This window comes from Myotis yumanensis, unplaced genomic scaffold (genome assembly GCF_028538775.1).
Source record: "Myotis yumanensis isolate MYYU_CA2020_CCGP unplaced genomic scaffold, mMyoYum1.0.hap1 SCAF_1, whole genome shotgun sequence".
NCBI classification, from domain to species: domain Eukaryota; kingdom Metazoa; phylum Chordata; class Mammalia; order Chiroptera; family Vespertilionidae; genus Myotis; species Myotis yumanensis.
In genome coordinates, this window is record NW_027223752.1 from 1,100,040 (window position 1) to 1,124,983 (window position 24,944).

The window sequence follows — 24,944 nt, forward strand, 5'->3', positions numbered from 1 at the left end:
ATGCTGCGCAAGCTCACCATCGACCAGATCAACGACTGGTTCACCATCGGCAAGACCGTGACCGATGTGGAGCTGCTGGGCTCGCCGCCCGCCTTCCCGGCGGAGGCGGCCAGAGACGAGGCCCAGCGCAGGGACAGAGCCCCTGGTGCCTGCCCCGTCGCCGCCCAGGCCCAGGCCGAGGCCCAGGCCCAGGCGCAGGCCCAGGCCCAGGCCCAGGCGCGGGCACCGGCACCTGCGCAGGCGCATCAGGGGGCATCCAGGAGGTAGGCGGCCGGGCTGCGGGTGGGAGCGGGGCCGGGACAACGAGGACGTGGGCCCCATTGGCACGTCCCTGGTCCCCGCTGCCTGGGCGATGCCTGGCCGTCCCAAAGCGAGCTGACCACAGACAGACCGTCCCGCCACCACACCAGCTCCAGGGGTGGGCAAACTTTTTGACTGGAGGGCCACAGTGGGTTCTTAAACTGGGCCGGAGGGCCGGAACAAAAGCATGGATGGAGTGTTTGTGTGAACTAATATAAATTCAAAGTAAACATCATTACATAAAAGGGTACGGTCTTTTTTTTTTTTTAGTTTTATTCATTTCAAACGGGCCGGATCCGGCCCGTGGGCCGTAGTTTGCCCACGGCTGAACCTCTCCCTGCCAGGTGCGGAGTTCTAGTCTTTTTATTAATAGAATATTCTATTTATTTTTTTTTTATTAACTTTTAGAGAGAGAGGGAGAGGGAGAGGGAAACATCAATGAGGAGAGAGAACCATGGGTCGGCTGCCTCCTGCACGCCCCACACTGGGGATGGAGCCTGAAACCCGGGCCTGTGCCCTGACCGGTCAGGGAACGGAACCCTGACCTCCTGGTTCCTAGATTGATTCTCAATCACTGAGCCACGCGGCTGGGCTGGGCTATTTTTTTTTTAGAGCAGTTGAATTTTACATAAAAATCGAGTGCAGAGTGCCGTGGACCCCCGCCCCCCATCCCAACACCCCCAGCATTTGCTCTATTAACGTTTTGCTCTAGTGGGCTACGTTTGTTGCAAAGGATGAAGCCGTGTGGACACATCGTAGCTAAGAAGGGGGTTCCCTCTTGGTGTTTGTTGTGTGGTCAGTGGGTTTGGGCGAATGTACAAGGGCATCACACAGAGCGGTTTCCCTGCCCTGAAAATTGCCCCGCCCCGCCTATTCATGCCCCTCGCCCTGGCAACCACTGGTCTCTTTAATATCTCTGTTGTTTTGCATGTTCCAGAATGTTCTGTGGCTGGGATCACAGGTACTAGCCTGTTCAGATTGGCTTTTTTCACTTAGCCAGACGCGATTAAGGTTCCTCCAGGCCTTTTCATGGCCCGAGAGCTCCTCCTCCTCAAGTGCTCAGTCACATCCCGTGTCTGGGTACCACCTACTGGAGATCACGTGGGCGGCTTCCGAGTTTGGGCAACTACGAGTAAAGCTGCCTGAGCACCCAGGCCCAGGTTTTTGTGGGGTCAGACGTTTTCAACACAATTGGATAAATACCACGGAGCCTGAGGCTGGAGCTTTGTTGGGTTTTGTGGGCGCTCGGCTCCCCTGTGTTGTTTGACTTAAGCAGCTGCTGTCTGGTCATGTGGTTTTGGTGGGACAGGCAGGGGACGCCCGCTGTTTTAGGGGACAGACCTGGTGAGCAGGACACCTGCTCTCTCTCAAGGCCGTGGAGGCACCTCTAGCTCCGAGAGTCCGCCTCCCTGCTTGGCCCCTCCCCCCAGTTCAAGGCCCTTTACAGCGCAGAGTGGTTTTTGTTTGTAATTTTAAGTTGACCTTGTCTGTTGCTCTGTCTGACCTGGTGGGTCAGGGTCTCATGGTGGCCCAGCCTGTGCAGGCTCAGGTGCCCCTGGGGCCTCGGGCAATCTGTTTCCTGGTGGCAGGGAGGACACAGACCCTGTGCCCATGTGTTTGTGCACTTTGTTCCCTAGGCTTACCCTGCTGAGTGACCCTGTAGGCTGCCCTCCTTACTGACCTCCCCCCACCCCCATCCCCCAGCTTGCTCCCTAGACTTGGAGGACAGAACAGCATTGCTTTTAAATAACTCGTTGTGGTGTGATATTGGAAGTAAATTATTAACCTTGTCAGAAATGATAGTGTAGATTTAAGTGTCCCTATAGCTACTAAGGATCCGTTTTTTAAATTTCCAGTCCTTTATGGACTGAGACTTTTGTAAAATAAATGAAAAGGCAAAACATAAGTCCCATTCTAAAAATCATTACAATCAGTGTCTGTAGCATTACTGTGAAATTGGCAGGAGAGTGACGGGTGCAGGCAAACAGTGTCACCGTCGTCTGTCTCCATCCTCCTCCTGACAGGAGCGTCCTGGCCTGCACACGCGCACATCTCAGGCCGGGCCTGTGCGCGGTGGGCACAGGGAAGCACCGTGGAGTCCTGTTAGCCCTCCACACAGCTGTGTGTGTGTGTGTGTGTATGTGTGTGCGCGCGTGTGTGTGTGTGGGGGGGGGCGTGGCGTTCCGACTGTAGATGAGAAAAAGGTTGGGTGGTAGAGTGGCTTGTTGCTCAGCTTCCAGGAGGAAGTCCTGGGAGGTGGATGGCCCCAGAGCTGTCCCTGGAGCCTGTGCCGGGTGACACGGCAGAGGGACTTCGCAGACGCACTCGAGGGTTCAGATCCTAGAGGAGGGAGCCTACCTGGGTTATCTAGTCACACGCACGCTTCAGGGCAGAGACCTCTGACGCACTGGGGCTTTCAGGCGGGAGAGGGACTGGCCTGGTCTCGGTAGATGAGGCCTCAGGGAAGCACGGGAAGGGCGTGGGCTGCGGCATGCAGGCCCGGCTGGTCCCAGCTGGTGCTCCCCAGCAAGGAGAGGGGGCCTCAGACCCACAGCTTCAAGGCACCGAGTTTGGCCGCACGAATGAGGCTCGAATGGGGACGCAGCCCTGTGAGCACCTGGATGCTGGCCTGCGGGACCCTACGCAGGCGACAGTGCGTTTCCCTGCGTTTCCGGTCCCACGGGGCTGTGTTTTAAGCTGAAGTGTGGCACAGGCACACCTCGGAGATTGTGCAGGTTCGGTCCCAGACCACGCAGCCAAGCGAGTGTCACCGTGAAGGGCGTCACGTGAACATGTGGGTTCCCAGAGCTTGTAAAAGCCACGCTCACCCCATGCTGTGTCTGTCCGTATGCAGCACAGTATGTTTGAACCTGTGGACATACCGTAACTAAAAATGGTAGCCGTCAGCTGGGCCCGTCGGCATAGTGCCTTCATAGACTCGCCCCTGCGGGTTGCCTCGCCTTCCCTCTCTGAAGCACGCAGGGCCTGCGGGCGGTATAGAGCCAGGCAGGCCTGTCAGTGGTGACGGCAGCACAGGAAGCGAGCCTTCGGGGCGCCGGCTCATGGAGCCAGTCTCTGCTCAGTGCCTGGCACGCGTGGACGCGGGCACGGTGGGCCGCGTCCTGGGTCCTGCACAGGCGGCAACTGTGCTCCCAGGGACGCTGACCTCGGGCACAGGGAGTCCTGCGAGAAGCCTCTCGATGGGAGCGCCCTGGGCGGTGCCTCCTGGACACGGAGGAACAGGGCACAGCCGCGAGCGGCTCGTTAGTGTCGGCCTCTCAGGCTTCTCAGGGGCCCGTCCATCGGACCCTGGTCGGCTGGCCCGTTTATTGCGCGGCTGGGATCGGGGCCACAGGGAGGCCGGCCCGGGCTGTGCTGGGAGGCCAGGCCCAGCTCGGGCTTTGGCGTGTATGTTCTGTTCTTTTTTCTTACTTTTTAGATGAAAAATAACCCCCCACAAATCTCCAAATATAAAATTATAGACAGTAGGTTCCTTGGAATTACCTTTAAGAATGGGAAAGGCTAGCTCTAGCCGGTGTGGCTCCGTGGCTAGAGCATCGCCTGCCGACTGAAGGGTCCCGGGTTCGCTTCTGGTCAAGGGCATGTGCCTCCTTGCAGGCTTGCTCTCCTGTGTGGGAGGCAGCCAGCTGATGTGTCTCTCACATTCACGTGTCTTTCTCTCTGTCTCCCCCTCCCACTCTCTCTCAAATGCAATTCGAAAAATATCCTCGGGTGAGGATTAACAAACCAACAAGAATGGTAAAGTCTAGCATTTGATCATAAAAATAAATGACTAATGAATAATTTCCTTCTTTAGTGAAATTATGAAATTTTTAAATTGGATATTAGATATGTTGCTATTTTAAATGAACATAATATTGGTGTAAAGTACACGTCAGCATTGTTTTCGTCGAGAGTAGCAGCTATTAATGTTAAAGCAGCCATCTCTTTCCTGATCTGACACACAGCTGTGATTTTATACTTTCCCTTAATTGAGCTGAGATTAAAAATGAAGTGAGCGTCAGGATGAAGCTTTGTCTTCACTCTGCCCTCACTGCTGCCCTCGCTGTCCTCGCTCCTGCCCTCACGCCTGCCCCTCGCTGCCCTCACGCCTGCCCCTCGCTGCCCTCGCTCCTGCCTCACGGTCTCCCCTCTGAGCAAATGCCCTGGCAACACAGTCACGGGAGAGAGGATTCACACCACTCCTTTATTTTGTTCTGTGTGTAGCTTTGTCTTAGAATCAAAGTCCAGGTTGATGTCGGGGTTTCACACAGAATTTGTCAAATTTCCTACTGCACACTGGTAGATGCCCTAGTTCCTGCGAGATGCTTTGAGGTATAAGAAAATACTTCAAATGTCTTTTTCAAAATATTTAGGAAACATTTTAGTTGTTAAGAAACATTGCACTGTTGGAGAGGTTCAAAGGGAACACTGTCTAAAGCAGGACACGCCACAGGGATTTTCAACTTGGACCTTGAGACAGAGAGAAACGTGGGTCACGTCACCTTATTCTGAATGTGAAGCTCCGACACGGCCATGGTCCTGCAGCGCCGCTGGTCACCAGCAGCCTAGCTGGGCGGGTGGTCATACGGCAGGTTCCACGTCCTGCGCGAGGATGTAGGGAGCCTGTTCTCCGCGTGCCGGTCCACGTAACTGGAAACAGTGGGAATCTCATCCTGGTCTGAACTCGGGGCGCTGTCCCCAACCCCCCCCACCGCCAGGCCCGGCTGCCCGCCTTTCTCTGGGCTGCCCAGGGCGTCCTCCAGAACTCGCTTGAAGACGTGGACAATTTCCCAGGGCAGCACATCATTTTCTGCCAGAACTTCTCGAAACCTAGAGGCAAGCAAGGACGCACATGTGGGTCAGACGGTTCCCCCCCCCCGCCCCCTCTCCCCGTCTCCCACATGCAGCCCGTCCCCTGGCCGCGTGGCGGTGCCCACCTGTGGGTCTGCACGCGGCTTAGTTTGTGCGTCTAGGACAGGGATCTCAGTGACGTAAAACATGGCTAGCCAGTAAGGTAGTGACAGTTCTCGTAGGTGTTCGGTTGCTGAGAGAGTGCCCTTGCCCGTCTGGATGCGTGAGTGCTGAGACCCACGGTACGTGCACCACGAGGAAGTGGGGGCTGTTACCTGCTGAGGATGGCTCCCGCCTGGCAGGGCTGAACTTGCGCGCAGAGAGCTTCCAGCTGCCTCTCTTCAGTAGCGGGGATGGTCGTGTGGGGGTTCTGGAAGGTTCTCAGCCAGGTGTACTCCACACCCGCCCGCGCCCCGGGGTGCTCATGGTCCACCTCTTGTATGAACCTCTCTCGCTCCTGCAGGTGCCACTGCAGCTCCCGCAGTAGCGTCCTGGCCACGGCCTCTGAGCCAGGGCGGCGCGCCGCTGGGCAGGGGTTGTGTTTGGGCCACCTCATCCAGCCGAAGAGTGGCATCTGGCCTGTGGGAGTGTCCCCACTCGTTTATTTGCATACAGTGTCAAGGTGCTGACGAGCAAATATTTGTCTCTTCACAATACATTTCCCAGCAAAGTGGATGAATTTTCCACTGGTTAGATATACAGGTCAAAGTAAGATCGAAACGTGATTAAAGTCTTTTAATTCCTAACTAGGTCGGTGCCCTAAACCAAGCTTTAAAAATACTTTGTGTAGCTAAGCAGAGAGGAAATACACAAAGTTAGAGAGAATCTGCAGACTGAACATTTTCTGAGAGTCACACTGAACACTTGCTCTTAAAAGTTCTTAGGACACTTTAATATATTAGCATAAGCCAAGTGCTCCAGAAACATGCTTGACACGGCCCGGACAGACAGGGGTCAGAGCGTACCTGGGGCTGTGGTCCGCTGTGGGTGCTGACTCGGCTGTGGTCGCGCCGTCTCGCTCGGCCCCTCCGCTGCTCCTGCTGTGTCTGCCGAAGGCGCCTCTGCGCTCACCACTGGGGCTGCACTTGGAATAAATAACTTTCTATGTTAGGAACGAGGTTGTGAAGTCTTCCTGTGGAGAGCGCTCATTAATTCACCTCGTAAGCAAGCAGAGGAAACGACAAAAATAACTTACTACCGAAGCTGCACCACTTACATAAGGCTGCCTTTTGAATGCTGCTCAGTCATCTGAAAAGATGCCGGCGGCCCCCGTGCTGGCCCTTGATGCGTTCAGACGTGGGTCGGGGAGGGATGTGGACGCCGAGCCAGCAGATGTGCCCCCAGGACGCGGGGCTGTCGCCTGCCGCTGCCTGCTGCGCGCTGCGGGTCACAGTGGAGCTGCAATTCGTGCCTCCGGAGCTCCCAAAATAACCTTGTTTGATTTTCAGCTTCACTCCCAGGCATTGGGAGCAGGTCCCTGTCCTCTGTGGTGACAGCAGGGAGAGTGGACCAGCTGGACTGTTTGTGAAGCACCCGCTCTGAGCAAGTCCCATAACCAAGTAGAAGGGGCATAGCGCGCTGGGTCGTAGCTGTGACTGTACTCGTTTCTTTCTGAAGAGGAGGGTGTGCAAGCGGGTCACAGCGAGAGGAGGCCCGTGTACGCACGTGGATAGCTGACGTGCATGCGATCTCTGGAAGCGCGGTGCTGGGGCAGTAACGGATTAAGGCGGGAAAATGGAGCCGTGAGGACATGTGACTCACTGTAGCGACCACCTCCTGCGGGGTCCACTCCCAGGCCTGTGTTCGATGACAGCGCAGCGGCTTCGCCTTGGATGACATTTCACAATCTTTCTCTCCGGCCTTTTCCTCCAAATGACCTGTGAAGAATAGACTGGTTCATGTTAGCCCTGCGTGTCGTGGTGAGAGAGGCTGAGGTGTGGCCTCCGCAGCGCCAGCTGCTCACAGGGCAGACAGCGCCATCAGCTGCAGCCGGGAGGTGCCCAGTGCCGTGGCGGCCGGCGCTCGGGACAGTGTCCTGCGGCCTCTGCTGCTGCTTCCCCGGGTGTCCGCCTCTGACTGCTGGGATTCCTGCTGCCTCGGACATGGTGCAGGCCACCTGGAGCATGTTGGCTGCGGAACCAGCACAGGGTTTCTGCTCAGGGCTCTGCAGGCTTCCCGTGTCCCCCCTCTGGCCCCTCTGGCTCTGCCCAGAGCACACTTTGTCCCAGCCAGGCCTGACCCTCGCCGCCCCTCTGGGCCGCCTTGGCTGTGTCCGCAGGCAGACCTGCACGGCCCTTCTCATTCTCCTTCTGATCTTTGCCTAAATGTCTCCTTGTCCTGTTAGCATTGCCCCTCTCCTCTCTGCTGCGTTCTCCCTGGGAACCTGTCACCACTGCCACACTCCCCATGGTCCTTCCCTCCCCAGGTGACTGCAGCCGCCAGGCCCTGAGTGACGCTTTGCTGAGGGAATAGGAGTAGATAGCAGGGAAACAGTAATCAAAAGAACGCTGGTGGGGCCGGTGTATCAGACAAGTGGCGCCTTCAATGCGAATCCATTGTATTCAAGTGACTGCAGGCTTCACTGCTGGCATCGCCGTCCTTCCTCTGGCAGCAGCGCCTTCCGGTGGACCCTCTCCCAGGGGCCCCAAGTGTCGCGGGCGGTTTGCCTGTCACAGTGCAAGTGTCTCTTCTCACTGAACGATTTGGACATTTAAAAAAACTGATTTTAGAGAGAGAGGAGGGGAGAGGGAGAGAGAGAGGAACATTGAATGGCTGTCTCCGGTACGCCCAGGCAGCAATTGCACCCACACCCAGGCGTGTGCCCTGACCGGGAATCGAACCAGCGGCCTTTTGGTGCACAGGACACCGCTCAACCAACTGAGCCACACCAGCCAGGCTGTTTGGGGCCTTGTGTCTATTAGTGTGGGTATAGCCTCCGATGGCATTCTTTAAAAAATGACACAGGTTAAGTAAGAGGAGGCCATAGGTGAGCAGGGCCCTCTGTGGGGCCTTTCCCCCCAGGTTTTAACTCTCACAAGGATGATGAGAAGGCACCCTGCCTCCCGGGACCCTTAGGCCCTGCCTGTCACAAATGAGGGTCCTGCAGGTCTGGATGTCTCTTTCCTGGGATGACGCTCCAGGGGCCGGGCTTGGCTGTCGCTGCTGCGCCTCTGGGTCTGAGACTGCCTCCCGTGTGCTGGTGACGGGCAGCACTTGCTGCATGACCCGAGGCGCCTGCGCCCGCCTTCCCCGCGCCTCCTGCCCCCACGTGCTCTGCAGAAGACGTGGCGGGGACAGGTGTTGGCTGCAGAGCTGTGGGCTCTAATGGACACGGCAGGGGGCCTGCCTTCAGAGGAAATGCCAGACCGAGCTACCACCCTCCCTATAATCTAAGAATTTATTTGCCAGTTTGAAGGATGAAGAAATGGTTTTGCATCACTTCAATTTGCATCTGTTTGGTAAATGACTACGAATTTGAGTGTATTTTTACTTTTTTGTTGTTGTTAATCCTCACTGAGGATATTTTTCCATTGATTTTTAGGGGGAGTGGAAGAGAGAGGGAAAGACAGAGAGAAACAACAGTGTAAGAGAAACACATTGATTGGTTGCCTCCTGCACGAGCCCCAACCAGGGCCCGGGCTTGGGCCAGGGAGGAGCCTGCAACCAAGGTATATGCCCTTGACCAGAATCAAACCTGGGACCCTTTGGTCCGCAGGCCGATGCTCCGTCCACTGAGCCAAACCGGCTACGGCTCCTTTTACTTGTTTATTGACCATTTGCATTTCTTCTGTGACTTAGTGAAGGGTGTTCAGGCATTCGGCGCAGGGTGACTCCTTGGCTTTTCGGAAGCCGTGTGCTAAGTTCTGGTATTCTTTGCAGGTCCCTGAGCCAGAAGAGTGGGGAACTGGAGTATGTTAACAAGTACAGGCAGCTCGAAGCACAGGAGTTTGACATGCATGGCAGTGACCACCCAGCCCGCGGGCCAGGTAACCGGCATCGTTCACTGTTGCAAAAGGGGAAGTGTGAGCTGTTCACTTGCAAAAACGTTGACTTTTTTTTTTTTTTATTGAATTTTTTGGGATGATGGTTAATAAAATTATGTAGGTTTCAGTGTACAATTCCATGATATATCACCTGCACAATGTATGATGTAGCCTTTTGGTCAATAGAGTTCATGCTGCTTGCTAATTTGGGATTTGGGGGGGCTAAAGTGATCATTTCTCTCTTTTGAATATAGGTTCTAAATAGTCTGTTCTTTGGAAGACTAATAACGCTATCTTACTATTAATTAGAAACTTATTTAAGAATTATTATAGTTTAAGGAAAATAAATATATTAAGACAAAAATCTAACCAGAGCATAACTTGTAACGTGAAGGTGAAGGTCCTTCCTAGCACCCTCCCTCAAGGACAGGCCGCTCTGCTCCGAGTTCGGATGAAACGACTTTCTGTAGCAGCAGCGCTGGCCACAGCGGTCGCCGGCGTCACAGGCTGCTCACCCAGACTTCCTGCGGGCCAGCTCTGCTCCTGCTCGGCGTGCGGGCTCCGGCTAGGGACAGAGGTCGGGTAGAGCAGTAGTTCCTCTTCAGTAGCCTCTAAAGGCCAGGGAGCAGAGTCCTCACACATAGCACATCCCAGCACATCCTCCGTCCTCTGGGCTTAGCGGGGCTTCCTGACAACTTAGGGTGCTGGTGCCTGCCCTCAGTTCTGGAGGTCAGAGCCGTTGTCCTGCCCACTAGCTCACTGAGCTTTGTGGTCCCCGTTTCTGTCACGTGACTCACGTTGCTGTCTCACTGTTGGCCTTTCACCTGTGCCCCCCCCTCCTTCTTGCCTGTTGCCGACTTTGGCCCGGTTCCTCCACATGGTCTCCTCAACCCTTCGGTTCCTAAAGAGGATGTTCGTGGACTTTGTGCAGCCTCTTTAGCTGCCCCCCCAGTTGGCCAGACACCCAGTATGTTGGTACCAGAAGTGGTGGTTCCAGGTGCACGCACCCTTCCACCGGTTCTCGCGTCTCTAAGGAAAGCACCAGCTGTGCGGTGAGAACGCTGCCTGCACAGCCGCTTCTCTGGGAAGCCAGGGCGCCTCCTAGCCATCCGAGGGCGAGCGGCGACCTGATGGGGAGGGTGTGCAGCTCCAGCAGCAGCAGGAGAGCCACGCAGGCTGGTGTGGAGACACGTGGTCTGGGTGTCCATTTGGGGAAGGGCGTTGGGGCCAGGTGATGCGCTGGCTACACCTAGAACCACTGGCCCTGGACACACACCCAGTGCCCCTGGGCTCGGAGCCCTGTGCGGCCTGCGGAGTTGCCCGGGGAAGAAGCAGGCTGCGTGTGAGGCCTGCGACTCCAGCGTCCGCTCTGCGGCCTTGGTTTGGACTCCCGTTTGGAGCGGCTGCCACTTCCTGAGACCCCAGCTCACGTCAGAAACCCTCGTCTGAGGGCCCATGGCGCTGCCTTTCAGATCTGTCTCCAGAAGCACAGCTGTGCAAAGGCAGCCTCTGCAGGCGGGGCCAGGCCCTCACTTAGCATGTGCCCGCCACGGTCCCTGGCACGCGCTGAGTCAGTGCTGCCGAGGTGCCAAGGACGAGGAGAAAACAGCAGCGCCCTGGCCTAGGCATCGAGCCCAGCCCTGCAGGGGCGAGGGCCAACGCCAACCACGGAGCCACCAGCAGGGCACTACATGAAGGTTTTAAAAAAAGGCACGTTATTTTTTAAAAATTGAGATTTAATAGCATCTTCTGTGAGCCTGGCTCCAAACTGGCTCCTGTTCTCAGGGTTTCCGCTTCGACATGGCAGGTTCGCCTTGTCCTGGGTGTGTCCTTAGGGCTGTGGCCTTTTTTAAAAAATATATATATATTTTATTGATTTTTACAGAGAGGAAGGGAGAGGGATAGAGAGAAACATCGATCAGCTAGCTGCCTCCTGCACACTCCCCACTGGGGATGTGCCCGCAACCAAGGTACATGCCCCCGACTGGAATCGAACCTGGGACCCTTGAGTCCGCAGGCCGACGCTCTATCTGCTGAGCCAAACCGGTTAGGGCAGGGCTGCGGCCTTTGAACTTGGGTCCTTGAGTGCTGGTAGCTCTTCCGGTTTGAGGGCTGGCCTCTGCTGAGTGTTCAGGGGCGGGCAGGGGAGGCCTGCAGTTGTGGTACAAATAAATGACACGATAGTGAGTGAGAATCCCCGGACTCACAGCTCTGCGCTTGCCCCTCCCCGTGTAAGAGCCCAAAGGGGAGACGTTCGGTTTAACTTTGTGTGAGACACCCTCCCACACCAGGGGAAAGCGGCGTGCAGACCCCTATTTGAAGATTGGATCTCGTGCTTAAATCAGCAGGGCAGGAAGTCAGCTGCTCTCTGTGACGTAGGGTCTGGGTTTAAGGTGAGAAACGCTAATACGGTATGTTCTCCAGGAAAGCCACCCCGTCCTGTGGAGCCCTCGCCACTCGACTTCCTGGAGGGGGACTTTGTGAACAGAAACCAGTGTGGCTTATGGTGTCCAGACCTTTCCAGTGGGTGTAAAATATTTTAACGTTAATTACCTACAGTAAGAGACAGCAGGAAACCGAGCAGCCCGTCGCGAGGTCGGGGTGCTTCCCATGTCCTGTTGGGACTGCACATGGCTGTGTCGAGTTTGTGATTTGCCTTCACTTACCCACTGCCTTTTCCTGGAGAGCTAGCGGTGCGTTCCCTGCCAGCTGCCTTTGGCTTGCTGCTGGCGCCCAATGAGAGACGCACAGCGCGAACACCCTCTGCCTCTGCCCTCCCTCTAGTGCTGCCCCTACCCTCCCTCTGCCCCTGCCCTCCCTCTGGGTCTGGCCTGACCCGTGCTGGCTCTGCTTCAGCCACTGACCTAAAAATGTCAGCCTTCCCGTTCCGTGCAGGGGAAGGGCCGTGGTTTAGACAGCACCGCTAGAGCTTCTCTGTTTTGTTTGTTCGGTTGGTTTTTGAAAATTTCTGTCTTGGATGCCTGCAGCCAGGGGTGTATGTCCTGTCAGTGCTGTCAGGGGCGGCAGCAGGGGCCCGGGCTCAGGGCTCAGCAGGACAGCTGCTGCCTTGACAGCGTCTCTCCCCTTCAGAGCCCCTCCCTGCGCTCCTCACTGCCCCTCTGTCCTCCACACTTGCCGCATCTCCCTCCTGCAGCAGAGTCCGGCCCAGGAGCCCTCCCTCCGTCTCCCTCACTCTCTGAGCCGTGTGGCTCTCATCCTTCCATATATTGTGTGGGAAAGGCCCGTTAGTGATTGAGACACCTCCAGCATCAAGAAGGTGTTTCCCTGTTTGCATAAATATCGTGTCCGTGCTTGCATTTGTGGGCTGGCCTAGTTCCCCAACCTGGAGACCCAGCTGCATTCAGATTCCAGATAATTTGATGACATGTGAGTTAGCAAGTATTCACACGTGGGGTTGGCTTTAAAAGGACTTTGTTGTGGTTCATCCTCCCCTGAGGATGTCCCCCATTGATTTTTAGAGGGGGAGAGACACAGAGAGAACCGTTGATGTGAGACACATTGATTGGTTGCTTCCTGCATTTACCCCAAACTGGGGCCAGGGATCGAGTGCAATCAAGATACATCCCCTTGACCGCAGTCGAACTCGGGACCCTTCAGTCCACAGCCAAGGCTCTAACCATTGAGCACAGGCCAGGGCACCTTGAAGGGGGGCCGGTGTTCACCAGCTGGGAGGACAGGAAGGCAGCACTGATGCGTCTCAGCTGAGGGGAGCCGTGGGAGGACAGTGAGGGGAGGCTGTGAGGCTTGGGAAGCTGTCCAGGTGGGTGCAGCGGGCACCCCCGAAGTCAGTGGCCTCTGATGGCCCAGCAGCAGCTCCTTCTGCTCTGAGAGATTGGACAGCTCTGGCTCTTCTCCTTTCAACTTCAGAACAAGTGCCACACCCTGATGCCAACACAGGCAGATGGCTACCTCCCATCCCCTGTGATCAGAGCAGCTAATAAGCTAAGGACGCAGGGAGGACCCAGGGAGCAGAGAGCTTGTGCACGAGTGTCGGACGGACGGAGGGGACCAGGACGGTGGAGGGAGGACGCTGGGCAGAGAGCGGGGCTGGAGGAGAGGACGGCGAGCCGGGCCGAGCCTTGGGAGAGATGGAGGCCGCAGAGTTTAATTTGGAATTAAAATTATTCCCGATAAGAGTTCATGTACCATGAATTCTAATGTTGGTCAGTTTGTCAAGTGGGGTGCAGAGGTCCAGAGTCACAGGAGGACCTCCCAGGAGCACGGCGGGTGGGCGGGGCACCCGTCCCGGTCTCTCCCAGCGTGAGGGCGCCCCTCTCTGGTGCCTGTACCTCATGCGTTGTGTTCTGTGGTCTGCTACCAGCTGTTTTGGTAGCAAGGAGCAACCTCGAGCCCTTCACACCGTGTGTTCTGGTGACATTTCTAGTGAGTTTTGTTCTGTGTGCTCGCCTTCTGATCGAGCGCCATTGCCGAGCAAGGAGCACTGTGCCTGCAGCAGCGCCGGCTGTGGTGTGGGGATGGGAAAGCACCCCACTCAGATGCACCACGAGCTGGGACCAGGGAGCTCCTGAATTACCCTCTCAGGGTGAGCCTAGAGCAGGGGTGGGCAACCTTTGTGAGTGCGTGCCAAAACCAGCAAAATCTCTGACTCAGAATTCTTCTGCATGCCAACCCTAATTTTTTGAGAACATGTTACGCCTACCTGATATCTCTTAAGGTGTACGTATGTGAAGAACCTTGAAGAAATAATAAAGTTCATTCAAGCGACAAAAACACAGTATATGATGATGAAAAATACATTTATTTTTTAATGTACAGTGATAGTCCGACAGAAATCTTTATGACTCTGTTTGATATTATCAGTGGGACTTTTGCTGCTGCATCACTGATGACAGAGATTTGACATCAGGTTTATATTTCGTGACCTTCAGAGATATGCATGAGCTACTACTTTCATCCGTCAGGCTACTCCTATTACGAGACTTAACAAAATTCATCACTGAGAGCAAAGATTCACAAGCGTATGTGGATGAAAACATGGAGAGTAACGCTGTTGCAAAGTTCTTTAAACAGAAAAAATTTTCTGGAATGGCATTCCAAGTCCTCAATAGTTGGTTTTCGACACTGGTACTCCTGTCTCTAATCGCTTTTTTTCAATGTTTTCCAAGTCAACTCTAAGGTCAATAAATTTCTGCTTCCAAATTGAGCTACTCTGAAATTCAGTCAACTGCATTTCAAAGTCAGCCATGTCTATCCATGAAAACATTTGTAAGTTTAGTTCCTCCAGTTTCATGCTGTCTGGAAACCTCATGAATTTTGCTGTCTCTTCCAGTTCTCTGAATTTCGCAAATCTTGAGAAGAACTGATCAATAGTTGACTCGATGATGTTTAAAAACAGCTTTTGAAGGCTTTGACAGTCCGTTCTGTCATCTTTTGGGAGGCCTTTGATGTGCCTCTTGAGGTTTGGGAAATATCTAAATCTCTCACCATCCACATCCCTCTTAAAGACTTCCAGTTTCTTTTCAAAAGCCTTTATGTAACCAAACATAACATCAAGGGTCTTGCCAGTTCCTTGTAATTTAACATTTAGCTCATTCAAATGTTCACAAAAATTGTAAATGGAAGATTATAAGAGAGGGTTTCGCGTGCCAGCAAAAGTTACTGGCGTGCTGTGTTTGGCACGCGTGCCAGGGGTTGCCCACCCCTGGCCTAGAGCACGCGCGCACGCGCGCGCGCGCGCGCGTGTGTGTGAGAGAGAGAGAGAGAGAGAGAGAATATGGTGTACATACAGATTAGAAATAACGTTGGGTTGTTTGCCTTGTCTTTTTTTTTTTTTTTTAAATCCTCACACGAGGATATCTTTCCATTGAGTTTTAGGGAGAGTGGAAGAGAGGGAAAGACAAAGAGAAACATCGATGTGAGAGAAACACATCGATTGGTTGCCTCCTGCACGAGCCCTGACCAGGAGCCTGCAATCGCAGTACATGCCCTTGGCCAGAATCGAACCCGGGACTCTTTGGTCCGCAGGCCAGTGCTCTATTTACTGAGCCAAACCGGCTGGGGCTGCCTTGCCTCTTTCAGATAAGAAATAGCATTGTTTTCATTTTGTCTGAATCCAGGTCCAAGGCCACCTTTGGCTAAATCCAGCAATGTCCCGTGCATCCCAGAGACAACGTATACATACCCCGATTTGCCTATAAATCGGTGTAAGGAAGAGGTAAGAGTCTTCCTGTCATGGTGTGACTTTGCGGTGTGAATAGTGCCGGGCCCAACCCTTTCGGTGTACAGTCCGAGTGTCGAGGAGCCTGCAAGTGCCTGCGTGCGCCAGGCTCTGAGCAGAGGAGGCAGGCAGGGTGTTCGCGTGGCCGCCGTGAGCGCCGGGCCTTCCTGGGCTGTGCTTCATTGCTCAGTGTCCGCGCTGGTCTTCTCTCCCGTGGCTGCTGCCTAGTATCCTCTGAAGCAGCCGTGAGCAGACCTCGCCGCCAGGACAGCGGCCCACGGTTTCACACTGTGTGTGCGGGGGGAGCGCGCTCACAGAGAGACGACCAGGGCCCCAGGTGGAACTTCCATTTCTGCTTTAGATGGAATCACACACGTTGACAGAGGAGACACAATGCTAGGCTTTAGAGGCCGGCAGTCACACCGAGTGGTGCTCCCTGACACCAGCACTCGCCCACAGGAGCCCGGGGGGGCGGGGGTTAGAGATGCCCATGGCCCCTGTAAATGGGCAGTGGAAGCTGCTTAAACAGATGTCTAAAGAGTTTTAAGTGGACTTTTAAAGCCACTGAATGTAGTAACAGCGGTGTTTCCATGTTTTTCTTACCAGATTTTCATATTTCTCATTAGAATTACTTAAAAACTTAAGAATAATTGAAATTTAGACTTAGCAAGAGCTGTAGAAACCCGCTTGGTGTCCCGTTTTTCTAGATGAAGAGGTTGGGAAGTAGAGGGGGAAGTTGGTCTGGTTCCTGTAGAAACAGTGGCTGGTGGTGGTCACGCTGGTTGAACTGGAGCAAACGGAGCCTTCTCGCTCCTTCGTGCTGCTCAGGTGGCTGTTCAGTAGCTTCTAAAGACGGAAGGCAGGTCACCCTGAAGCTTTCTCAAGAGAAACGCTGGTTCTTAGGTCCTTTCGGGTCACTGTTAATTTTGCGGGAATGGTGAGAGACCTGTTTTCACTTGCAGGTGATTTCTTTGATAGAAAGTAACTCTGTGGTGATCATTCACGGCGCCACGGGCAGCGGCAAGAGCACGCAGCTGCCGCAGTACGTCTTGGACCACTGCCTCCAGCGCGGCGCCTACTGCCACATCGCCGTCACCCAGCCGCGCAAGATCGGGGCCAGCAGCATGGCCCGGTGGATCAGCAGGGAGCGCGCCTGGACGCTGGGCGGCCTGGTGGGCTACCAGGTGGGCTGGACCGGGAGGACCGCGCTCCTGGGCACGGTGACTGCCGTCTAAGCGGATGATTTTCTGCTGGGATTAAAATGAGTTCAGTTGCTTAAACTGTGGCATAATTTAAAAAATAATGAAACTCCGAATTCCTTGGAAATAACTTTAATTTTTTTCCAGTTGAATAGGAAAAAAGAATTTTCTGACTTATGGCTTTTATACTTTTACCTATTAATTATATTCTTGTATGTAGATGTTTCTGTACGTAATTGTCTTAATGTAAAAATGATATCACCCCCTGATAAAATAGATGTTTTGGAGTTAAATGCAGCCATTTAAACCTGAAAACTTTCCCTCTCTCCTTTCCTCCCCCATCTAGGTGGGGCTGGAGAAGGTGGCCACGGAGGACACCAGGCTCATTTATATGACGACCGGCGTCCTGCTGCAGAAGGTCGTCAGCGCCAAGAGCCTGGTGGCCTTCACGCACATCTTCATCGACGAGGTGCGTGCGGTGCCCTGCTGTGCTCCGCTGCGTCTCAGCTCACGGCTCACGGAGCCGGTGCGGCGGCCTGATGCCTGTGCGGGGGGCCGTGGCCAGCCCGGAGCCCGGGAGCGGCGGGGTCGGATGGGAACTGCCATGGGGAGGCTGAGGGCCCTGCGCACCTCATGGAGGAGAGGCCCTCGGGGCTTCCGTGAGGAGCAGCTTCCTGTCTCTCTCCAGTGGGAGACAGTGAAGTGCGAGGCCGTGCCCTGGGGCCTGGGGGCGTCATGAGGGTTGCTCGGGCGTTGTTAGGGCCCCAGCCATCACGTGTGAGCGTTATACGCTGTCAGCGGCAGTTGTCTGCCCTCCTGCTCCTTCCCCACACTGCGCAGCGGCTCGAGGTGCCACGCCCGGGGAGGGACTTGCTTTGGCACGAGCAGCTGCTCCCTCCAGTTGGCAGAGGAATGTCCCTCAGTAGCATCTCACTGTCCGCTTGTGTGTCGAGGTGTCCTGACTAAGTGATGGGAAAACAGCCCAGGTCCTGTCCCTTTGCTGTCGTCAGCTGGTGCTGGGGTGGGGCAGGCCAGGGTGGCTCCAGGCCCTCAGGGTGGCTCATGGCCAGGAAGGCCTTGGCGTGAGGAGGGCCTCGAAGCAGCCGCGGCCCCCGTCTCTGCAGCTCTCCTGGCTGCGTGCCATCTTCAGAGCCAGCCTCCCGTCATTGGTCCTGCAGTGCACGAGCCACTGCTGCCCCGGCCGCTGCCATCCGGCACTCACCACTGAGCAGCAGTTCACTTGTGACCTGCAGAGGCGTGGACGTGGCCCCGTGGTTCTCCGTGCTGGGGCCAGGTGGGGGGTTGGCTGTAACAGTGGCCTGGGCACTGTTGGCATTGAGTGGGCAGGGCCCAGGATGCTAAACATCACTTACCCAAATGCCAGTGGGATTCTCTTAGCCAGGACTGACCCAGCAGAGCCGCTGGCTCCCTGCCGGCCCCTCCCCGTCACTCAGTGCTGGGCGTCTTTTGCAGGTGCACGAGCGAACCGAGGAAATGGACTTCCTGCTGCTGGTGGTCCGCAAGCTTCTAAGGACAAATTCCCGTTTTGTGAAGGTAACGTGACTTCAGGAGGAACAGGAAGACTTAGGACCGAGATTTACTTTGTGCTTTTGCTTCTCTTTATTTTAACATTAACAGGGACCCTGACAAGTCCCTGTCACGTGCAGCGCACCGGGCCCGGCTAGCAGGCCGCGGGAGGCCTGCTCTGAGGGAGTGTGGTCCGCTGGGCGTGTGTTGCTGAGATTGTAACACTGCAGCCTGGAGCAGAGGGCCTGAGGGTAGCTGACTGATGAAGGGCTGGTGCTGGAGCCCCGCGTGTGTGGGAAAGCACTGCGTGGACAGGCGTGTGCGTGTGGCTGCAGTCGCCGTTTTGAAAACAGCATCAAAGCGCCTGGGAGTCTGAGCCCAGGCAGACGCACTATGTCCTAGAGTCTAGGACCTAGACACTCACGTGACACGGCACCTGAAGTCCCTGGGTGGTCAGTGCTGTTCACCCTCCTCTGAACAGAAGGGAAAGCCTGAGCTCTCAACGAAGGAGGGGTGGGGGGAGGCCTTAATCATTATGCGCCTAGACCAGGGCTGCCATGCTGCTGGCCAGAGGCCTTTGGGGCCCCTTGATAGGGGGGCAGGGGCGGGGGGCAGAGCGGGGCTCTGTCAATGACGAGGGCTGCAACTGGCCCCCTGCCGGGAAGACAGGTGCCTCTGAGTCAGGCCATGCTCGTCTTCAGGTGCTTCAGCTACTCGATTAGGGGCATCTCTTGTCTCCCGACCCGAGGGGCCCTCAACTGGAGGTGTTCTCTCCTGGTGGGGTGGGAGCCGACATTTGCAACACCTTGTCTTACACCTGAGGTGGCTGAACGCCTGAGAGAGTTGGCCATGGCTTTCCTTCTGGAATTCTAACAAAGGTGATGTTAAAGGTTGTTAGACAAGCCAGAGCGTTCTTGATTGTCATTCTCATGACGTTTTTTTGCTCTCAGGTAGTTGCTTGATTTTTTTAGTTTTCAGTAGTCAAGAGAGTTAGAGTCATGGGTCCTTAGAGTCACCCCTGCTGCCTGGTGGCAGGGGCCCTGCCCTGCTGTGGAGGAGCGGGAGCCGGCCGTCCGCTCACAGCTTCCGGTTTATTGGGGAACATGGAGCAGAGTGTTTTCCAAACGTGGAACCTCGCCAGGGTGTGTGTAGCCGGGCCAAGGTCGTAGAATTCAGGTGCTAGCAGGCTTTGCAATCAGGTTTTGAAACTCAAAAATTCCTCTTATTACTTTTTAAAAAGACCAGGTGCTGAGCACAGGCCGGCGGGCCTTCCCACTAACGGTGGAGGCCACTGGCTCCGGCCCTCGCCAGCCCCGGACTCTGTGCTCGCTGCTGGCCGACCACTCTGACCAGGGGGGATGGCAGGTGTCCTAGGAGAGGTGAGAGCCACGGGGTGAGGGGCGCACAGGAGGCGGGGCCGGGGCAGCGCTGCCTGCACCTTGAGCCCAGGTCAGATTTGGCCTCAGGTTTGCCTCCCAGGTGCTTCTCGGAGCTTCCTCTCCGCCCGGGGCCATGTCCTCTCAGTACTGAATGCCTACGTTTACCTTCCCACTAAGACAGTGATGGCGAACCTTTTGAGCTCCGCGTGTCAGCATTTTGAAAAACCCTAACTTAAATCTGGTGCCGTGTCACATATAGAAATTTCTTTATCTTTGCAACCATAGTAAAACAAAGATTTATATTTTTGATATTTATTTTATATATTTAAATGCCATTTAACAAAGAAAAATCAACCAAAAAAATGAGTCCGCGTGTCAGGTTCGCCATCACTGCACTAAGATATACACGACCGACTCCTGATGCAGGTGCGCTGGGCGTCAGCAGCCAGCGGGTGCGCTCACCCTGCTGGGCCCTGGGAGACGGGTGAGCGGTGCGGACCGTCATGGTGAGCTGCGGGGCTGTCCTGCCTCTTGGCTGTTTTGTGAGGACACCACCAACCCACCTTCCCTTTGGCAAAGCCAAGTCCTCTGTCCGCAGGTGAGGCGGCTCCCTGGTCGCTTCCCCCTGAGTCCGGCCCTCCCGCCGTCCTCTTGGCTGCTGCACCTCCTCCTGGAGCGCCTCCCATAGTCTCTTCTGTTTCCAGTTGTTTCTGATGCAGAGGTTCCTTTTAGGGAAACGGGTGCAGCGTCACTGGGACCCTGTAGCTCCTCACTTGATAGGTGTTTGGAGAGAGAGTGAAAGCTGGCCGTCAGCACATCCACGAGAGGCCCAGTCCGCACCGTTGGCGTCTCGGAAGGTGTGAAGCAGCCGGCGCTGGGTCCGGGCTCCCTCCAGGCCATCTGCACTCACTCTGCCTCCCGGGTCTGCCCGCCCGCAGGTCATCCTGATGTCGGCCACCATCAACTGCAGGGAGTTTGCCGACTACTTTGCGGTTCCTGTTCAGAACAAGATGAACCCTGCCTACGTGTTTGAGGTGGCCGGGCAGCCCCACTCCATCGAGGAGTTCTATCTGGGCGATCTGGAGCACGTGCCGCACAGCAGGGTACGCGGGCGCTGGTCCTGGGAGGGGGGTCCTCTCCGGGGAGTGGAGGAAAGGCCAGGCAGAGCGTAACGTCACCTCGACCTCGTCGGGGGCTGCTCGGGGGTGAGGCCGTCACCAGGACCTGGCTCCGCCCGCCTGGAGGGCACAGCTTGCTGTGGTCTGGTGACCGTGACTCCCGATCTGGGTCACGCTACCTGCAGTGACCTGACGGTGCGTGAGTGGGCAGGTGGACGGGGGTTCCCTGGCCCTGGGACTTGTGGTTTTAGGGCGAGGTTGCCATGTTGGGGCTCCTGGCGGTGACCAGGCAACTCTGGGGTCACAACTCCTGGCCCCATAGACGTTTGGAGCCACTGAGTCTGTGTCTTCAAAGTCGGTTCCCTGCCAGACACGTGGCTGCGGCGCCTGGACTCTGCCCCACCTTGACCTTGCTCTCGGGCGGGGCGGGTGCCCCTGATGCTCGGTGCTCAGACGCTGGCTGCCAGCGCATGCCTCCCCCCTGGGGTCTTTGTCACAGTGCCGCCCTGCAGGGGGCGCCGCAGTCCAGCCCGATGCCCTCTGACCCCTCGGTTTCCTCCTGCTTCCAGCTCTCCCCCCACGTCCTGGAGGAGCCGGTGATAACAAAGGACATGTACGAGGTCGCCGTCTCCCTGATTCAGATGTTTGATGACATGGACATGAAGGAGAGTGGGTAGGAGGCCTCGGCTGCGGCAGCCGCGGTGCCGCGCAGGGGCTCCAGGCGGTCACTCATCTGGAAGCTTTTTTTATGTTAAGGTTTAATTTAGAGACTTTTTCAGTAGTCACTCTACATCAGGGGTCCTCAAACTTTTTAAACAGGGGGCCAGTTCCCTGTCCCTCAGACCGTTGGAGGGCCGGACTATAATTTAAAAAAAAACTATGAACAAATTCCTATGCACACTGCACATATCTTATTTTGAAGTAAAAAAACAAAACGGGAACAAATACAATATTTGTATTTGCATGTGGCCCGCGGGCCGTAGTTTGAGGGCCCCTGCTCTACATAGTCAGAAATGAGGTTAGTATCTTGTAAGTTTTCCCCTTAAAGTTAGAACCATGCCACGTATGGCTTCCGGACAGGCTGTCTGAAAGCTAAGACCACAGCCCCGATGTGCTGTCCACGCAGCCCGAGGACAGAGCGCAGCCGCCTCTCCATTGCTCCCATCTCTGCGGTGCTCCTGCGCCGAGTCTGCTGTGCTCCCACGTCCACTCGCTGGGATCCGGACACGTCTCCCTGAGGGACAGCCCGAGGCTCTAGTGGTGCTCGGAGGGTGGTGGTTGACAGCAGGCACTGCATCCGGGACCTTTGCTGCTTGCAGCGCTGAGCTCACACACTCACACACTCACGCACACACGCACACACACACGGTGTGCGTTGGAGCAGCATGCAGGGAGCGTGCGCTCTCCCCTCGTGGCTGGGGCACGGTCCCTGTGGGCCTGCGAGACCCCCCCACTCCCCTTCCCCGCATGCCTCTTCTTGCCTTCACCAGCTGTGAAAGGGAGACAGTGGCGGGTGCGGTCACTGTCCTGCGTCCCTCCTGGCAGTCCTCGGACGAGGGGCCACCCAGTCGCCCGCCAGCCGCTGCAGCTGAGTGCCCGTTCAGCTCTGTTTTAACTCCCACGAGTTTCATTATTCTTTCTACCATTGTTGTGCTTAGATTTGCCCAAATGGGTGTCATTTTATTTACTCACTAGAGGCGCGATGCACGAAGATTTGTGCAAGAATAGGCCTTCCTTCCCCTGGCTGCCAGCACCAGCTTCCCTCAGGCACCAGGGCCTGAGCCTTTGCTCTGGCTGCCACCTTCCACCTTCGCTCCGGCCCTGCTGCCCTCCTGTAGCTCCCTCCACTCCCCTGCACCCCCCCTCCTCCCCGCCCCCACATAGCAGGCATCTCACCCAGCCCTGGCAGCTCTGCGCCTGCGAGCACTTGCGCTGCCCAGAGGCCCAGAGAGGCCGAGAGGAACGCCTATGTCGTCACCATGGTGATGATGCAAGTGTCCCGGTCTGGCCGCTGCCATCTTTGTCGTATCAGTTTGCACGTTCCCTCCTTATTGGCTGTGGGCACCGCCATCTTTGTCGGGGTGTGATGGTTAATTTGCATGTTCTGCCTTTATTAGATAGGATCTTTTTCTTCTGCACCCAAGTCTCCTCTTAGGTTGTTTTCATTCTTCCTAAAGAAGGTCCTTGGGAGCCCTGGCTGGGAGCTCAGTTGGTTGAAGTGTTGTCTGACACACAGAGGTTTCTGGCCTGACCCCTGGTCAGGGCACATACAAGAATCAACAAATGCCCAGCCAGCAGGGCTCAGTGCTTGAGTGTTGACCTATGAACCAGGAGGTCATGGTTTGATTCCCGGTCAGGGCATGTGCCCAGGTTGTGGGCTTGATCCCCAATAGGGGGCATGCAGGAGGCAGCCAATCAAGGATTCTCTCTCATCATTGATGTTTCTCTCCCTCTCCCTCTCCCCCTTCCTTTCTCTAAAATCATTAAATGTGTATATTTTAAATGTCTGTTGGTAGCCCTGACTGGGCAGCTTAGTTTTTATTTAGCTAAAAATGTATTTCATTCTTGGAATAGTTTTGTTAGATGTAAACGTTAGGTTGCTATTTAATCCTCTCCATACTCCTACTTTTCCTGAATTGTTAATTTTGTTGAGAAGTAACTTGCGTACATTGAATGCACTCATTTTCATCGTTCTTCCTGGGCTTTGGTGGTCTTTTCTTGTCATCTCGTGACGTGAGAGTCACCTTTGGTCTGCCTGCTCCCACAGGGAAGCCTGCGTTCTGGTTGGGCTGACGTGCAGTCGTGGTGCCTCTGGGGCAGCGCGGGCTGGAGCTGTGGTCCCTCCCCGCCGCCTCCTGCCCCCTTGGACTCCCGGAGCCTGAGTGCGGGCGATGCTGCCGACAGCCTTTCCCCTGGTGGCCGCCTCGTGCCGTGGCCTCCGCGTGCCCGCTGTGCGGGTTTGTCACTCGCTCTGACTCCTCCCTGAGGTCACTCTGAAGAGGAGCTTCCCTCCTACCCCCCCTTCTCCCCGCCTCCCCCCCCCCCCCTCGATGTCACAATGGACTCATGGGCCCCCTTTAAATAGACTTCATTTCCAGAGCAGTTTTAGGTTCACAGTAAATTGGAACCGAAAGCCCAGAAGTCTTCATGCGACTCCCTTTGCCACCATCTCACATGGAGGCTGTCGCCTATGCCCTGGGTCACTCACACTCAGGTGCTCTGGGTGGCGTGTGTTTTGTGGGTGTGACAAGTGTGTAATGACACGTCCGCTACTGTGGTGTCGACAGTCGTTTCACTGCCTGGAAACCCTGGGCTCTGCCTGCTTGTCCCCGCCCCGTAACCCCTGGCAACCACAGCCTATTTTTTAAAAAATATATTTTATTGATTTTTTACGGAGAGGAAGGGAGAGAGATAGAGAGTCAGAAACATCGATGAGAGAGAAACATCGATCAGCTGCCTCCTGACACCCCCTACTGGGGTTGTGCCCGCAACCCAGGTATATGCCCAGGTACATGCCCTTGACCGGAATCCAACCTGGGACCCTTCAGTCCACAGGCCAATGCTTTATCCACTGAGCCAAACCGGTTTCGGCACCACAGCCTATTTTATTTTATTGATTTATTTTGTCCTTGAGGACGTGCTTATTGATTTTAGAGAGAGGAATATTGATGTGAGAGAGACATCAATCTGTTGCTTTCCCATGTGGCGGGCCTGAAACCCAGGTATGTACCCTGACCCGGCATGGGAACCCACAGCCTTCCAGTCTACAGGATGATGACCCGTCAGCTGAGCCGCACTCGCAGGGCCCATTGATCACCTGTTGTCACCACAGTCCTGCCTTTTCCAGAATGTCGTGTCGTTGGAATCCTAGCGCATGTGGCCGCTGCAGACTGGCCGCTTTCACTTGGCGTGTGCCTCTCAGGTTCCTCCACGCCTGCCTGGCGGGGCAGCTCCTTCTGTTGGTGCTGAGTGATAGGCACGGTCTGCTGGGCCTATGAGGACGTCCCGGTGGCTCCAGGTTTGGGTCCTCGTGACTAACGCTGCTGTCAGCATCCAGTGCAGGTTTCTGCTCGGACCCGAGTTTTCAGCTCTTTGGGTCAGTGCCCAGGAACACGTCTCCGATGCTGTGGCGAGAGCGTGTGCAGTTGTGTAGGACCCGGCAGACGCTCCCAGGGGCCGCACCGTTGGCGTTCCCGCCGGCAGCGAGCGAGCGTCCTGTCCCGTCCCGTCCCGCTGCTCCACCCCCTCAGCCCCTGGCCGTGCAGTCCTGTCAGTGTGCAGTGGGTCGCGTGGCTCCAGTTTACCATCCTGACGACGTGGCCGGAGCATCTTTTCACGTTTACTTGTCACCGGTCCATCTTTGGTGAGGAGGTGTCTGTTCGGGT

The 24,944-nt window shown here is 55.7% G+C and overlaps 2 protein-coding genes across 2 annotated transcripts in view; one reads left to right on the forward strand and one right to left on the reverse strand.

The window, feature by feature from the left end:
- TDRD9 (tudor domain containing 9) overlaps window positions 1–24,944 on the forward strand; it is a 53,395-nt gene continuing 28,451 nt past the window's right edge. Inside the window, exons 1-8 of the mRNA XM_070411770.1 lie at window positions 1–218; window positions 9,034–9,140; window positions 15,236–15,333; window positions 16,299–16,520; window positions 16,882–17,004; window positions 18,009–18,089; window positions 20,380–20,544; window positions 21,129–21,232. Of these exons, the coding sequence (XP_070267871.1) occupies window positions 1–218; window positions 9,034–9,140; window positions 15,236–15,333; window positions 16,299–16,520; window positions 16,882–17,004; window positions 18,009–18,089; window positions 20,380–20,544; window positions 21,129–21,232 (1,118 nt within the window). The remainder of the gene's footprint in view (window positions 219–9,033; window positions 9,141–15,235; window positions 15,334–16,298; window positions 16,521–16,881; window positions 17,005–18,008; window positions 18,090–20,379; window positions 20,545–21,128; window positions 21,233–24,944) is intronic.
- On the reverse strand, window positions 4,543–5,728 carry RD3L (RD3 like). Its single transcript, XM_070412205.1, has 2 exons — window positions 5,430–5,728; window positions 4,543–5,133 (listed from the first exon to the last, which is right to left on the reverse strand). The coding sequence occupies exons 1-2, from the start codon at window positions 5,726–5,728 to the stop codon at window positions 4,869–4,871; spliced, it is 564 nt and encodes a 187-aa protein (XP_070268306.1). The 3' UTR covers window positions 4,543–4,868.

Coding starts and splice junctions, on each gene's coding strand:
- RD3L (XM_070412205.1), bottom strand. CDS start 5,728: ATGCCACTCTTCGGCTGGATGAGGTGGCCCAAACACAACCCCTGCCCA. Junction 5,134..5,429: donor GCGGGAGCCATCCTCAGCAG/GTAACAGCCCCC, acceptor GCTTGCCTCTAG/GTTTCGAGAAGTTCTGGCAG.